This window comes from Hippoglossus stenolepis, chromosome 6 (genome assembly GCF_022539355.2).
Source record: "Hippoglossus stenolepis isolate QCI-W04-F060 chromosome 6, HSTE1.2, whole genome shotgun sequence".
Taxonomy (NCBI): domain Eukaryota; kingdom Metazoa; phylum Chordata; class Actinopteri; order Pleuronectiformes; family Pleuronectidae; genus Hippoglossus; species Hippoglossus stenolepis.
The window spans coordinates 19,168,130-19,182,055 of NC_061488.1; the positions used below are offsets into that span (position 1 = coordinate 19,168,130).

The following is a 13,926-nucleotide window of genomic DNA, read 5'->3' on the forward strand; positions in this document are numbered from 1 at the left end:
CCTTTGGAGGTGGCATTTGAAGATCGGTTACATTTTAGCGGCACAACTAGGATATACTATTTATGAGGCTCCATGAAATGCAGTCCGTCCTTTCAAAAACAAAGGAGTCAACGGGTGGTGCGTCGGCTGAATTGGGGGACAACTTATATCTTCCCAAATCTTAGATTTTTGATATCATCATCATATTATCATAATGGAGGTTGTTGTATTGTAAACTGTTAAATTGTTCAACCAAATAACTTCTTTGTAGAGTAAACTCATCTGAATATGAAAGTGAAGCAGTGGCTGAGCAAAAACCATCATCTATCTATACAGGCAGCACAGATGCTGAACTGTGATCTTAAATTGTAGTCACAGGACAGACATTCCAGACAAATCAAGTCCTGATAGACGCATCGGCATGAGTCCCTCTCAGGCTCAGCTCTAATATCAGCTCTGCAGTAAAGGCCTACATGTTGTTAAGTGTAGCACGTGGACTCTCATGATACTTTTATCAACTTCTCAATTTCATGCTGGGTGAAAGCTGCTTCAACATGATCAAGTGTGTGATTGGCAGGAGTGACTGATGTGTTTGACAAAATACAAATTGTATGTCACCTAATGATAAATACAGCCGAAACTAAACTACAAGTTTCGTTCAAAAGAACCCAGACCTTTTGGTGCCAGGAACCTTTTTCAAGTAACTAAAAGGTTCCTGTCGACCATTGTTCACCAGCGTCTCTACTGCATAGACCACGGGAGTTTAGGCAAATTAGCCTCCTGATGTATGAACAACTCACAACTACAACAAGCTGTTCCACGCTAGTTTATTGCCTAGAAACACTGGAAAGGAGAGGAGCACTAGTAACAGAAATAGGAAAAAGAACTGTTAATGGAGCTACAGGTTTTAAAAAATGGTGGCGGAAATAGATTGCTGGAATTCTCAACCAATCAGGTATGTTTATCACTGCAAGCCCCACACAAAGGTTCTGGTACTTCCGTAAATGTATTACGCCCCTAGCAGAGACTTTTTGGGGGTAAAGAAGATTTCCCTGGAATTAAATGAATACCCTTGTCCCTATGGCAGAAACACAAGCACTTCCTGTAAAGGTTCCTAGTTCCGGAGGAAAGTTCCTGCTGTTAAACGCGGCTGGCTACAGGACAATAGGAAGGTAGGTGTGAGAGAGGGCAGTTACTGAAGGTCTAGTCGGTGGGACAGTATGATTGTTAACCACATATTATGGCTTAGCTTCCACAGATCTTGACAGAAACATCATACACGGTGCTGAGATCTAAAGTCATTTTAATGAGGTTTCAACAGCTGCACCAGCAAAGAGTCAACACATTAGTATGCATTGCATGAGCCTATAGTGGAAGATGGAAAGGCCAAGAGGATTAGGGTTTGCACTGAAAGACAAACAGGGTGGATGAGCACTGGGTTAGAAACAGAGAGATGGAATGGGAAAGTGAGAATTACATTGTGCATCTAGGAAATCTGAGGGAGAGATTGAGAGAGTCTGGCATCTCGGCAGCGTGTTGTTTTGATCTTCTGATAACTAACCAGGTGTTCCTCACAGCTGCAACAACACACACACCCAGACTCACTCACTTCACTGCAGGGCCTCCCATGAGGCTTTGGGGTGGTCTAATAAGCACTGCAGCACTGATGCCCTACAATATAGTCAGTCAACAGCACTGGACCACCACACACATACACACCACCAAAGATGATGCGCATGAAAAAACAAGAAAGGAGCATCTCTCAGTCCATCACTAAAGAAGTGTATGAGGAAATAAGGTTTTTAGTTCTCCCTACAAAGAGTTCAGTTTTTAAGCTAACAAGAAAAGACAAACGTCAATGAAGTTCGATTTAAGGGGGACACTAAATGAAATAAGGATTAGGGATCCTAATGACTTATTGAATAATCTGCTGATTATTTTCTGATTCAAACCATTGTTTTTTTTAAACATCAGAAAACACTGACAACAACTACCATCACAGTTTCCTCCAGCACCATATTGAATCACCAAAAGTCTTCGTTTGTCAGCTCAACAGACCAAAACAATAATGAATCACTTCATATGAAAATGAGTCATTGAAACGCAGCTAATTCTCACACTTAAGAGTCTGAAACAATAAATCTTTGGCATTTTTACTTGAAAATAAAATAAATGGTAGTAGTTAAATTAGCAGTAAGTAAAAAACAAAAGTCCTAAATTCTCCAACACTGTTGCAGAGAGGGTGGTGCTTCCATGAAGATAAGTGATGTTAATCAATCAGCTTCCCCAATCAATCTCTGACAATTATTGGCTTGTCTGGTCACTGCCAGTTAGTGCTTAGGTACATGCTAATGTTATTGATCACCCTCCTAATCAATCACTCTCAAGGCAGAATGGATCTGCTCAAGTGGTGGATCTACGTATATATTACATTTCAGCACCTGCAGACATGAGAACGCTGGGAAAAAAATGCCTTTAGTATGAATGTCTGCTGACAGACCATACCACGGAGGTGATGCAGGGGTGGTAGTCTGAGCGTTTTACTCCTGTCATGGTAGAGAAGCAACATCTAGACAATCACATGACACTCCGGGAAAACATCCCAACGAACCAATGCCAGTCAGGCAGAATGAGACACATTTCAGTGCATTGTCCAGAGACTGACCACCCCTGAGGCTGCTGCATAAAGCCACATCCTCTGCTCCATCATGTGAGCAGGTGGAAAACAACAAACCCAACCGGGCAAATGATCTTGGAGAGCCGCTGTCTGTCGAGAACTACTACATCCACATTGTACACAATTGTTTACAGTGTTTCTGCTGATAGTCTACACATGAAGCGTGGCCTGCCTGTGGCTACAGGGCTGCATCTTTGTGCTACTGGGGGTGCAGACTCACTATTCATAATATTTTCCTTGTAGTGAGTAGTACTGGATGGGATCCAAAGGATTCTACACACATGGGAGATAAGACAGAGTGAAGTAGTACATTCAGACGAACTGGATTACAAAGAGCAACACCAAGATGTTGACATTAATCGTACAACAACAATGCACATCTGATGCTTTGGGAGACACTGCAAAACCACTTGCACGAAATTCATGGTTGACACTTGACTTACTTTGAGGTAATCGTTCTCCGACCTCAGCTCTTCTATCTCCCTCACAAACTCCTCCTGCATGCCGTCCATGAACTCCTCTGTCAGGTCGGAGAAAGCCAGGGATGTGCTCGCTGGCACCCTGCTGTCATACGAGGTGACCGAGCGCTCCTCGCCGGGGGATATGCTCCCTTCCCCGGTCTCCACGCCAAGAGAGAGCCGGTCCTTGTCGTATCTCTCCCCGGCTGAGCAGGTGGTCTTATTGGCGGCGGCATGTTGTCCACCTCTATCCGACAACGCGCCATTCCGTAGCGGCCTCTCTCCCTCCGGCCCGCCGCCTCGGCTGCTCCTCGACTCGGCGTCGCTGCTCCCAGCGTCCGCTGAGAGCTTGTTTTCCTCGGAGGCGCAGTCCGAGAGCTCGGAGCTGCTGTCGGTCGGGGAGAGCTTCCCCGGGGCGCAGCCGGAGTCCTTGGATAAATCGTCCGATCCTATGCTGGCGTCCGACACCTTCCTCCTCCCCCCGGTGCTTTTGGCCGCCTTGGACGCCGAGCTCTTGGACAACGCGGCGGAGGATTTTCCGGCCGTTTTGCCGCCACCGCTCTTCTCCGCTCTGCCGTCCTTCCCCGCGAGACTCCCCACGGGGCTGCGCCTGGAAATGCGGCTCCCCAGGTGGATCGCTCCGGGCTTGACGCTCAGGGTCGGCGTCCCAATACCGCCGCGGATCTTCGTGAGCGACCACCCGGGTACATCCTTCGGTCTGGCCGGCGACGGAGCCCGGTTTATCTTCTTCTTCTTCTCGCCGGAAGGCTGAGCGGACAGCACCGCAGGGAGCTCCGCGTTCTCCCCCCGGGGATTCTGCTGCTGCTGCCCCGGCACCGCGTGCTGCGAGTGCCCGCTGTCGCAGCCCTCCGTCCCGCCTCCGCTTTCCATCTTCTGCCGGAGATGGAGTCTCCGTTCCTTGGGCGAGGCGAAGGAGAGGTGAGTCGCGGCGTTATGGACATCAACCTCCTTTGTTTTTGTCATTCATTCCGTTTAGGCCGACACAAGAAAAGAAGAAATGAAACCTCCTGGAGGAGGAACGGAGGAGGAGGCAGAAGTTGTGGAGTGGAGGAGTGTGAGTAAACAACCGCAGAGCAACACAAAGGGAGGAGATCCTGTTCTGCAGCCACAGCCTGAGCCCCCGGAGCGCAACAGGACCAGGAAGCAGCAAGAGTCCGATAAAACGGCGAAGTGTTGTCCTGCTCTCCAGCGTGTGAGTGTGGGAGATGTGTTAATAATCCCGCTTTGTTCCGAGGTGTCCTCCTCTGCTCTCGTCACTGTCCGGCCGGTTCCTGCTCATGGAGCTGAGGCTGAGAACAGAGGCAGTGTGTGGGTAAGTCTCTCTCTCTCTCTCCGCCCAGATAACGGGATGCAGCTCTGGAGGAGAGAGAGAGAGAGAGAGAAAGAGAGAGAGAGAGGTGTGTTATATCTGCAGCTCTCTATCGCCACCACTGCACGACAATAAGAAAAACACGACTAGCAAGCAAATCAAATCAAATGTAGGCATGTTGAAAGAGCAACATTCACCGTGGCTTCATGTTAAACGATCAAATGACACACTTTTAGTATTTGATGTAGTTCAGGGTATGGAAAGTAACAGTGCGATACTGTCAGGACACACACACACCACACAGCCTCCACACATGACTCTGTTCACTGATGGTGCTAATGGATCCCTCTGCACCCTGTCAGCATGTATTATTTATGTTTATTATCATGGATAGATATTTTCAGCATCTGTATGGCTGCTAATTTGCCACCGAAGCCCTGAGCAGGGGGGGACCATTTCTTTTTGTACAATATGACATTTGGTTCAGTACAACTTTATTCGTTGCTGTATGTGAAATTCGGTTATATGCCTCGGTCTACATACATATATTTCCTGACACATATGACCACCTTCGACCACCAAAATCTAATCAGTTCGTCTTTGAGACCAAGTGAACGCTTGTACCAAATTTAATGAAACTCACTCAAGGTGTTCCTGAGATGTTGTGTTCACAAGACCAACGATGTGTTTTGGAAGCTAACAGTGACCTTAACCTTTGACCTTTGACCACCAAAATCGAATCAGTTCATCCTCGTGTCAAACTACATGTTTGTACCAAACTTGAATAAATTATCTCAAAGTGATCTTTTCATGTTCATCAGGACGGACGGACGGACATGGATGGAAGAGAAACTCGAAAACCTAATGCCACCGGTTGCTGGCCCCGAGGCATAAAACAAAATCACAGGCTTAAACTCTATACAACTACCAAACAACAATAACAAATGAACCAAGCAAACAAACTAAAACACATAATTCAATTTACAGCGAGATCATCCACATAGCAAAAGTGAATATTTAATTTGATTTGGCAAATTTCTGTGTCTCCTGGTTTAACACAACAGTTGAGTCTTTTCTGTCTTTGCTGTGAAACACTGCATCGGGACACTCGTAGGAAGGAATAAAATTCTCTCTCAAGAAAAACAAAACATCTGGAAACATCTTACTTTGTCTGAGGCACTTTGAAAATAAATGAATATAAGCCGGGTACCACTAAGTACAAATTTAAAACAGACCAAAAATACGTAAAGGCCCCACACAGATGACTTTTTTAAATTATTATTATTCACAATGAAACAGTATTTCATCAGAATCAAATATCAGACTTTTTTTATATGGAACAAGTTTTCTGAATTTGAATCCAGAACATCTGTATGCAGACAAAAACAAAGCCATTCCATCCTGTCATGATTGATTCACCTTCATGGTAACTGGGCAGTAGGTCTCATGTTTCATCTGTGTCTCTGTCACACACACAGAGTGAGAGTGTGATCAGACTAAAAGAGAAGCGAACCCATGATTAATCAGACAACAGGTTAATGCCTTTGACACCACGGAACCATCTGATTCTCTGTGATGATAAACCATGTTGTGCTGTTCAAAAACACAGAGGTCACGATCTTAAAATAGCCACAGACACTAAAGTAGTCTGGCTGTATATAGAATGGTGATGTCATTGTATGCAAACTGATACTGAGACATGTCGATTTCATCTGTAATTGAAGCTCTGTATTTTATGTCTGTACTAGTTCATCTTTTAAATCTCCTGTTGTCTTTTGTCTTCTACACGTTACACTCTTACAATCATTCGTTACAGCCTCCTTCACCGTGCTATTACTCTGCCACCTTTCATCCATAGTGCAGGTTATCATTAAACCCTGAGTAGCTATTAATATCCTTGAATTATCTTTTACAAATGCAAGAGTAGGCTGAAGCTTTTGTCTACAGATATCTACTGTCTGATGCACAGATCTAATGTCAAAAAAGACTGTGTGCACCATTTGTGGGCAGTAATGTTGAGCTGCATGCTGGTTAAGCAAGAATAAACAAATTCTAATTTCATAGAGATGTTCCGAAACCAGCATTGGAAGTTCCTCAGATTCTGCGGAAAATGATAGGTCAGGCATTGGTAAGATGTAAAAGTATATTAGTTTCACCCCAATAAAACTGCAATTTTCTTTTCTTCTACGTCGCCTCTCCAAAACTAGTGTAGAATCTTACTGCTACTGGGAACTCCAGTTTTTAGATAGGTGAAGAAGAAGTGGTTTCTGGTAATGTAGCGTTAGCCAGAGCGAGCTAATATATCAGCAATTTGACAAAATTTAATGCTGGAAAATCCCACAAGTAAAATGGTGGCGTATAGCGTACACAAGACGTCAGTTCCGAGGGGTCGCACTAGTGTTGTCAATTACAACACTGGAAATAGGCCATACAATTATGATAGCTATTATCAGTTCCATACAGGGTTAGTAGCATACAACTGTTATAATAATCATTCAGAAGAAGACTGCACCGAGGACCACGCCTAAAGCCTAAAAGGAAAACGCCTTGTGTTGGCTTCACAATTTTCATAACGTCAGTAAACATTGTTTACTTGAATTTATGGTTTTAATCACTAATTTCAAGTCTTCTTCATCGCATAAAAATATTAGCTTTGTAAATTATGGTCTCATTGAGAATAAAATATATTGGTTCCTGTGGGATTGACAGCTAGCACTGTCCAATAGGAGCAGGTCACAGGTGTAGGTGGGCGTGTCGTGTCCTTAAATGGAAAAAAATGAAATTGGGACTAGATGGTGGTGGTTGATGCGAAGTTAATAGACCACAAAAGAGACTTCAATTAAACCACATGTAGGCATGAATGCCAAGAGAAAAGATATTCTCTATAACTGCAGATCTTGACCTCACGACGGCACTAGAGGGAAAGTCAAGGGGCCATTGAAGTCAGTAGCTTCATCATCTGGACACAATGAATGTCTGTATGAAAAGTAAAGGCAATGCATTCAGCAGCTGTCAATACTTTAAATATGGAAATGAATTCCTGATCATACTGTGTTGATTCCCTTCAACTGAAAGTGTCTTGGTCATTACAGAGCAAGCAGGAGACATGAAGCTTGTGGGTTAAATGTGTTTCTGCTGCATTTTCTATATGTGACAGGAAGGTTTCGTCGTCTCCATTAACAGATGATTTGTTTCATTATTAAAGCTAAAACGTGGAGTGGGCCCTCATCCCCTATACTCCGTCATAACTCTCATCTCTAATAATAACTGTATTCAAGTACTCAACAACAGCGTGCGCCCTCGCTTACAAACAACGATGTTCCTTTATATCTTCCAACGTTAATGCTGCAGCATTTCTATTCTCTGATCCTGACCTTTTCATGTCTGCTGTGGCTGTTTGTAAAACTGTGATCGTCATAGGATTAAAGTCTTCTCACAGGGTCAATGCAAGATGTCGATTCACTCTGCGGCGGCAGGATCACACTCTGTGAATGATTTATGAGCAGAAACTCTAGAACAGCAAATACAGAATTAGAGCAGATAGAAAAGATTTTACCATTCATGTATCCCCACATTTATTTTACATCTGCACTAATAATGTATAACAATTAGGAAATAAGATTCCATTTATCACTGTGCATAAGCTCTTGGACTATAACAAGCCATCTTGTTTTACTGTTTATTTCAACTTGAGTTATGTTTCTGTATGAGGGGAATCTAAATGCATTTAATACAATTAATTCAAATAGATCTGCATTAATTCAAAATGGTAGAGTGCGAAATCAAACAAGTATAAAAGCTTTTATTGTCCTGAAGGTAATTTCACACACACTAGAGCCACTCAATATAGCTTACATCTTTCCAAAGTGAATGATATAATCAGAATAATAAAATAAAATAAAAACTGGACCCTGGTTGTCATTTCACACTTAACTGTCCAAACAGAAAAATATGATGTATTATCAAATTATATATTATATTTCTCATTTCTTTGCCAAATGTATCAAATCATCCAGCAGTGACACTACACTTTATAGAGAGATAGTCCCCATGTGCAGGAGGGACCGTGCATTTAAAAGCATGCAGTCTTTAAATCATTCATGGCCAATGATCCTGCAGTGGCAGCCACAGAGTAACGCCGGGGACACACCGGGGGCAGGAGCACCGCGAAGCTCCACGAAATGCTGTCCGCTTCAGTTCCGCGCCCCATGTTAATCAATTGGGCTTTTCACGTCGGCAGGGACGCGCCGCGGCCGGCTCGCGATCTGCAGCGATGGTTTCGGCGTCGTTTTTTCGCTCGCCACGAGGGAATCTGGCCATAAAACACACTGACCATCGATTTTAAACGATATAAATGATGTATTATATATGATATAAATGATCAAATATGCATCCCATACAATTTTCCTGCTGTTCTCCTGGAGTTTCCATTTCCCCCATTTTTCCCCCACATGATGAAATTTCTCCATCTGCCCATCCACTGTAATTGTTTTTTTTTAAATGATGTACTTATTCCACATATTTGTCAGTTGTGTCTAAACAGACAGACACACACAAGCACACAGACAGACAGAGAGAGAGAGAGGTGGAGGTGGGGGTGGGGTGGCTATAGGCTTGCATAGGTCAGTCACTTGTGAAGACCATCATCATCACCCAACAGGAAGTCGGCCACTTAGCATTGAAAATTAAATTTGGCGTGATTTTTGGCGTTTTGACACGTGCTATAAAATCGTAGTCCTACAGATTTCTTGCGATCGAATTCACATTTGGTTTATGTTATGTTAGAGACTTTATGATTAAAAGTTATATTTGTCCATGTAAATTAAAGGTCCCGCCCTGAACAGCTCCATATGATAATATTCAATAATAGTCACAGTGCCCCCTAGCTGTAACAGGAAATGCAATGTTTTAAATTTAAGTGTTCTGCAGTTTACCTGCTCAACCGATTCGTATGAAATTTGGTCAGGCGAGCCTGAAGGAGTTGCTAATGCCATAGAATCAAACGTGTGAGTTTTCAACAGGGGGCGTCTCCTTGGCATGGCGGCGAATCTCAATGACTCACCAAGAGCCTTCAAGTAGCTGTAACTTCCATGTTTTTACTCCACTCACTGCGCCATGTTGTGACACTTAAGCCTTTACATTGAACAGAAACAGCGTGCATTTTGATGGAACGCAAACAAACAGGAAGTGGCTGTAATGTCACTGCACATGCTCCAATCTGTCTCAAAATGCACATGTACAATGAAAGTCCTTGTAAACACAAGGACAATATTTGGCGGCTGAGGCAGAATGGCTAAACAGGGCCACCTAGTGGAAACTGCAAGTAGTCACTCTGGTTCAAGCATCATTTGAATGACCTGAATTTTTCCCAGCCGACTCCAGACCTCGTAGCTGAATCGTGAGACGTGATCAGTGAGCATTCTACAGTTGCCACAGTTGCCACTCTGTTTTGAGGCATCTGCCTCTGTTGTCACACAGTTTGGAGGCATCTGCCTCTGTTGCCACACTGTTTGGAGGCAGCTGCCTCTGTTGCCACAGCAGTGACAACTGCCCCCAAACACCTGTGGCAACTGTGACAGCTGCCTCCAAACAGTGTGACAACATCGGCAGCCGCCTCCAAACAGTGTGGTATCAGAGGCTGCCGCCTCCAAACAGAGTGGCAACTGTGAAAGCTGCCTCCAAACAGTGTGACAACAGAGGCAGCCGCCTTTAAGCAGTGTGGCATCAACGGCAGCCGCCTCCAAACAGTGTGGCATCACTGCTGAGGAGAGGTAACACCATAATGTTGCTCTTTTCAATAGTGTGTTAAAACGTGGCCAAAAAGAGGAAGTGAACGAGAGCAGAAGGAGCAGAGATCTGTTTCTGTTCAGAGGAAGTGAAACTGTTCTACGGACACTGGCACCAGGTCAAATGGCACATCAAGAAAATCAACTGGACAGAGAAAGATTCTGCTGTTCAATCTGTCTGGATCTACTGAAGGATCCAGTGACAATTGGCTGGTTTGTTTGGCCTCTTATTGTGAAAAACACCTCCAGCCTAATTTTCAATCACCTCCATTTAAAAAGCATAAGCTGGTGGAGACCTCCGAGAAGCTCCAGGACATCTGCTCTCGTCACAATGAGGTGATGAAGACGTTCTGCCGCACTGATCAGCAGTGTATCTGTTATCTCTGCCCTGTGGATGACCATAAAGCTGCAGCAGAAAGGACTGAGAGGCAGAGAGAGCTCGGGCTGAGGAGACAAGCAATCCAGCAGAGAGTCCAGGACAGAGAGAAAGATGTGAAGCTGCTTCAACAGGAGGTGGAGGCCGTCAATGGCTCTGCTGATAAAGCAGTGGAGGCCAGTGAGAAGATCTTCACTGAGCTGATCCATGTGGTGGAGAAAAGAAGCTCTGATGTGAAGCAGCAGATCAGATCTCAGCAGGAAACTGAAGTGAGTCGAGTCAAAGAGCTTCAGGAGAGACTGGAGCAGGAGATCACTGAGCTGAAGAGGAAAGACGATGAACAGAAGCAGCTCTCACACACAGAGGATCACAACCAGTTTCTACACACCTACCCCCCACTGTCGTCACTCAGTGAATCTACACACTCATCCAGCATCAGTATCCATCCTCTGAGGTACTTTGAGGACGTGACAGCAGCTGTGTCACAGGTCAGAGGTCGACTACAGGACATTCTGAGGGAGACAGAGACAACGATTTTACAGATTGTGTCTCAAGTGGATGTTTTACTGCCACAACCAGAGTGGCATTCATAAGAGAAGAACAGTCTTATTCTGATCACCCAGACAGATTCACTCTTTGGCCTCAGGTCCTGAGTAGAGAGAGTCTGACTGGACGTTGTTACTGGGAGGTGGAGGTGGAGAGGAGAAGAGAAGCAATAGCTTATGTAGCAGTCGCATACAAGAATATCAGCAGAGCAGGGAGGTCACATGAATGTATATTTGGATCTAATGAGAAATCTTGGTCGTTAAATTGTGCTGGAAACCGTTATACGTTTTGTCACAACAACATCAAGACTCCAGTGTCAGGTCCTCAGTCCTCCAGAGTAGGAGTGTACCTGGATCACAGTGCAGGTGTTCTGTCCTTCTACAGCCTCTCTGGTACCATGACTCTCCTCCACAGAGTCCAGACCACATTCACTCAGCCTCTCTATGCTGGAGTTATGGTTTATAGTTAAAATGGATTCACAGCTGAGTTCTGTAAACTCAAATAGACTCAAGTCATTAAAAGCAGTGATTTAGATTCTGTGTTTAAATCTTTAACTTCTTTTGTCTCCATGTTTGTTGATCCAAGTTTGTCGTCTTGACGTTTCTGCTCCGCACAGAGATCAGCTGTCAATCAAACACTGAACTTCCTTTTTCACAGATACTTAGTTCTCACTTTTTCAAGACAGAAATCTATAAGTACACTGACAAGAATGTGTTTGAAAGAACTAATGTTGTTTTCTATATCAATGTAGAAATACGGTTTCTGATGTTTTATAAACTCTATTGATCCTGATCATAATCAATGAGCTGATTATTTGTTCTTTTCATGTGAGATGGAGGTGAAACAAACTGATTGTGTGGATGAAGTGAACGCGTACATGAAATAATTTAGGTGACAAACTTACAAATCAAGTGTGTAGTTATTGATCGATGGTGTCGCTCCGGTCACTTTAACACTGAGTCCTGTGAGCATCACGTCTCGTGCTGTTGTATTGAGCACAAAATGTCATTTTTCATGATGTTTAAATTCAGCCTCATAAACTCTGGAGCGAATCAAACAAACCCATCATCAGTACTGGACCCCAGTATCATTGGGTGTTTCGGCCATTATCACTAGACACCGATACCCATGGAAGGCCCAGCCAGGGTTGATCTAGCCCCAGGGTGTATCCGAGTAAGTTTTCTTCTATAATCTACTTCCAAGATTCTTTAAGAAAAGATTAATGTTTTTGTTAAGGATTAACTGGTTAGGGTTAGGATTAGGATTAGGAGTAAGGTAAAGGTTAAGGCTTAACTGGTTAGGGTTAGAGATTAAGGATATGGTTATGGTTAAGATTTGTATTAGGTTTTAAGGTTAGGGCTATTGCTCTGTTTGGAGTCTCAGCCATAGTGGAGATTCTGGAGGGGTACATTTGTTTGTGAGCAGCTGGAGTTCACATCCTTGAAGTTCTGGTCCTCTTCAGTAGGTTGAGTTGGATTTGGAGCTGGTGAGTGGAGTTCCTAGGTCCTGGTGCATCCACGACCTGGTCCCCTAAGCGGGATCAGAGGTTAGGTTTAGGGGTTAGGGTTAGGGCAACCCCTGACCCCTAACCCTAACCCTAACACATCAAATCCATAGAAACACTTTAAGGTGTTGCAAACATTAATTGTTCTGCTTTTTGTTTTCAGAGAGGTAAACTGTTGACATGTTCTGTTCCATTTCTTTCATAAATACACAGACGTTAGTTCTTTTGTTGGTGAACTTACATTTGTGGAATCATGGTAACCAAATACAAAATCCCGATAGTAAAATACATCAGAAAACGATCAGAAAAGAGGAATCATGTGAAATCATTGTTTGAGTGAAAAACAAAGGTTTAATCCACTTTATTTAGAATAAATAAATTGGCCAATATAAATTCTAAATAGAAAAGTGCACAATAGTCCTACTAAGTGACTGAGCTTATGACATGGCAGAAAAATATAACACTAAAAATATATTTGAATACTAATAAATAAATTAAATAAATAATCAAACAAACAAAAATAGAGTTCTAATCACTGAGTATAGTTGGCATACTGTTTTGCATATTAAGTAAAGCTTGTTTCGTGTTCATGTATCTTGATGATCTTTGGTAACTGTTTAATGTGCATTTAAGTTTGTTTTTAGTAAATTAGCATTTGTGGATACAAAATTTAGCCAAAATTATTAGTGTGTTGTATAATATTTCCTTTGTTGAGTCCACAAAACACTTCTGGAGTTTCAGGGGTAAACAGTGTAAACAACAGAATCCAATAAAACTGAAGTAACTGGTGACTGATTCTTCAGATGTAATAAGACAACAGAAAAGAAACACAACCGGCCTCCATACTGCTCCTGTGGCGTCATCAAGTGTCCACAAGCCCCGACGTTCAAATTCCACTGGAAACGGCCTCATTTAGATAAAAAAATACATAAATACAGTCACACTAAATCAGGGGATGATTACCTTTGCAGACACGACCACAGCAGACAATACCAAAGACCATTGTATCCCTTCAGTAATTTGTAAAGTATGGACAGTGCAGGACCTTCTCCAAACTCATGTGACTGTTCAGGTGCCAGTGGCCCCTGTTGGATTCATGTATGATAAAATAGTCGGGGCTTAGCGTTGGAGCGTACGTTAGCAATAAACGAGGAGCGTTGGGAAACATCCAGCTACAGTGTGTCTGTGAGTGTTTGCCGGTCACCATGTTCCAAGGACCTATTGTTTTTGCTCTGTTTATTCTTCTTCTGACACAAGAAGTGCCTGTTTG

The 13,926-nt window shown here is 43.4% G+C and overlaps 1 protein-coding gene and 1 pseudogene across 1 annotated transcript in view; one reads left to right on the forward strand and one right to left on the reverse strand.

The window, feature by feature from the left end:
* The window catches only part of soga1 (suppressor of glucose, autophagy associated 1), a 104,527-nt gene extending 100,040 nt beyond the window's left edge, over window positions 1–4,487 (reverse strand). Inside the window, exon 1 of the mRNA XM_047340185.1 lies at window positions 3,100–4,487. Coding sequence (XP_047196141.1) covers window positions 3,100–4,098 — 999 coding nt within the window. The 5' untranslated portion in view covers window positions 4,099–4,487. The remainder of the gene's footprint in view (window positions 1–3,099) is intronic.
* A 5,246-nt stretch (window positions 4,488–9,733) lies between these two features.
* Window positions 9,734–11,621, forward strand: LOC118110650 (annotated as a pseudogene).
* Window positions 11,622–13,926: the final 2,305 nt, after the last annotated feature.